General features: G+C 41.2%; 1 protein-coding gene across 3 annotated transcripts; it reads left to right on the top strand.

The window, feature by feature from the left end:
• Positions 1-2,525, top strand: jhamt (juvenile hormone acid methyltransferase). Of its 3 annotated transcripts, none has more exons than XM_034317814.1 (6): positions 1-134; positions 457-1,085; positions 1,154-1,325; positions 1,402-1,534; positions 1,608-1,755; positions 1,814-2,018. In XM_034317814.1, the coding sequence occupies exons 2-6, from the start codon at positions 899-901 to the stop codon at positions 1,867-1,869; spliced, it is 696 nt and encodes a 231-aa protein (XP_034173705.1). In that variant the 5' UTR covers positions 1-134; positions 457-898; the 3' UTR covers positions 1,870-2,018. The 3 variants fall into 3 exon arrangements, with proteins under 3 accessions (XP_034173705.1, XP_034173702.1, XP_034173703.1); XM_034317811.2 differs by having other exon boundaries at positions 2-134; positions 1,827-2,525; XM_034317812.2 differs by having other exon boundaries at positions 72-1,085; positions 1,827-2,525.

The following is a 2,525-nucleotide window of genomic DNA, read 5'->3' as shown; positions in this document are numbered from 1 at the left end:
GGCCCGGACCTTACGTACTAAAATTCTAAGCAGCTGTGATCCAGTCTCTGCCGTGCATCCGTGCATGATAGGTTTTAAAGAACTGAATATTACGACCCGACGTATGTGCGCGATGCAATAAAATATGCAAAAATGTAAGATTCAAAAGAAACTTTATGTTCTTTTTTGTTATTATGTAAGTTATTTTTTACAAAATTTATCGCCAGGTGTTACAACTTCATAAAAAACCATGAAACGTTTCCTTAAAAAATTGCCATCTATCTATGATAGTTTTCATGATAGCCTATTGTAGCCGAAACTTTAGGAAGTTGTTTCGCCCACTAAATACGAAAACCGGCCAAAATAAAAAAACACGTATATCTTAATTTTCGGTCCTTTAAAACCTATCCAAAAATCAAAACACCTAAGATACTTTCCTTGTCAGCTGCATCAAATTCGCGAACTTTTATTTTGGAGATGGAAAGCTGCAGATGATCGTTGGCCATCGAGACGTTCGGACGGGTATGGCCCCGCCTGTTCGAATGCGTTCGTCGAGCAGCACCAGGTCAATGAACTTCCGAACGTGACCATTGTGTTTGTGAAGGTGATAGAACGGGCTGCGAGCTGTGGGCTCTGGATAGCGAAGCGGACGAAGAATTCGGATATTGAGGTAGGTACGGGCAGAACAGAGACAGAAGACAGGAAGAAAAAAAAAAAAGACGTGGAGCGGTGGAAGAGAAAAAAATGAAATAAGGAGTCGGGGGAACAACTGAATGTGAGAGCAGGAAAGTTGTTCGTACGAGTCACCGAATATAAATACCAAAGTCGGGTCGAAAAGTCAGCAGTAGAAGATCTGGCTGTGTATTGAGCCGATAGTTTGTACTTTGGTACAAATCGCTTCGATATAAAAGTATCGAAAATGTACATGGTCGAGGAGTATGAAAACGCCAGCAAGTCCCAATATCGTGATGCGCTTGAAATAATTGAAGAATTCGAGAAGGAGATGTCCGAGATGAAGGGCAAGTGCATAGACATCGGATGCGGACCCGGGGACGTAACGAAACGGCTGATCCTACCGAGATTATCGTCGGATGCTGTACTAGTTGGTAAGAGAAGAACGTAAAAAAAATGGGTCTTGATAGAGTGTATCTGTATTTCATGATGTTTGTTGTAGGGGCGGACATATCAAAACCGATGATCGATCGCGCGAAGCAAAAGTACCAGGATGAGAAACGCTTGTCGTTCTTGCAGTTGGATATCGAAGCTGCGGTTTTGCCTAACGAAGAGATTGGACAATTCAGCAATGCCTTATCCTTCTATTGTTTCCATTGGTGCCAAAACACATGGTATTTATTTTCTATAATATAATTACAGGTAACACTCCGGTTTAAAGTGATAGATGTTGATTATCGTGAAATTTAGGCGAGCATTCGAGAACGTGTACAAGCTATTGCGACCAGGAGGGAAAGCACTGATCATGTTCCTGGCATGGAACAACGGGTTCGACGCTTACGTGAAGCTGCACGAAAATCCTCGATACAAACCGTACATGCAGGTTGCACGACAAGCAAATGAACCACGATCAATTGTGATCATCAAACACTGAATTCGTATTCTGGTATTCTCAGGATGTAGATCGTTACGTACCCTTCTTCCAACGGTGCAAGGACTCTCGGGCAGCTCTGAGGAAGATGCTGGAAGGAATCGGCTTCGAGATTCTACACTGCAGCAAAAGAGAAAAGAGCTTCGTTTACGAGAACATGGAGATACTGAAAAGTATAAGCTCGCATTTACATTGAACATGAATATCAAATAATAGTTGTAAGAAAGATAGATCATTTTTGCAGATCACACGATCGCTGTCAACCCGTTCATCCCCCGGATCCCTGATGACCTGAGACAGGAGTTCGAGGACGCGATCGTGCGTGAAATAGCGAGCCGAAAGATCCTGTTCCCGAACAAGACCAACAATGATCAACAAGAGTACAGCATTTTAGATAGATATCACATTCTTGTGGCATACATCAAGAAACCTATCGCTACGTGCTAAGAAATTCATTAGACATTCATATGACGCGTTCGTACGAGCGAACAAGAGATCTAACGTTTTTTTAATAAAAAACATTTGTCGTTCTTTAATAAAAGAAATTGCGTTTCACTTCGTTCTTCGCCCATAGTGACCATCCGAAGGGTTTCTACCCCGAAGTTGGGTATCCTGGATCTAAAATAATTAGAAATTAATGTTTCTACAACACTAAACTTTATTGTACACTATATCTTTGATTTTACAATACGGTACAGCCATTTATAGAATATCGTTAAAACTCATATATCGTCGATACGGATATAATAACTGGGTCTCATTGTTTTTCCTTTAATTCGTGGTGCTTATCCATAACAGGGAGTAACAATATTTTTTCTAACGCTTTTGCCTAAAAAAAGTACACCCAAAAATCGGTTGAAAACCGATCGACATCGATTGTTTCGGTACTCTGACGTTTCTTCGAGGTCCGAGCAACTGAATCGCAACACTGAGAACAAGAAGA

This window comes from Osmia lignaria, chromosome 6 (genome assembly GCF_051020975.1).
Source record: "Osmia lignaria lignaria isolate PbOS001 chromosome 6, iyOsmLign1, whole genome shotgun sequence".
In the NCBI taxonomy this organism is placed as follows: Eukaryota; Metazoa; Arthropoda; class Insecta; order Hymenoptera; family Megachilidae; genus Osmia; species Osmia lignaria.
This window is presented reverse-complemented; position numbering and strand designations above follow the sequence as displayed.

What these genes read in the sequence shown, in the direction of transcription:
- jhamt (XM_034317811.2), top strand. Translation starts at nt 899, where the DNA reads ATGTACATGGTCGAGGAGTATGAAAACGCCAGCAAGTCCCAATATCGT. An exon ending in GTCGGATGCTGTACTAGTTG is followed by an intron (nt 1,086 to 1,153) that starts GTAAGAGAAGAA and finishes TGTTTGTTGTAG; the next exon opens with GGGCGGACATATCAAAACCG. An exon ending in GATACAAACCGTACATGCAG is followed by an intron (nt 1,535 to 1,607) that starts GTTGCACGACAA and finishes TGGTATTCTCAG; the next exon opens with GATGTAGATCGTTACGTACC.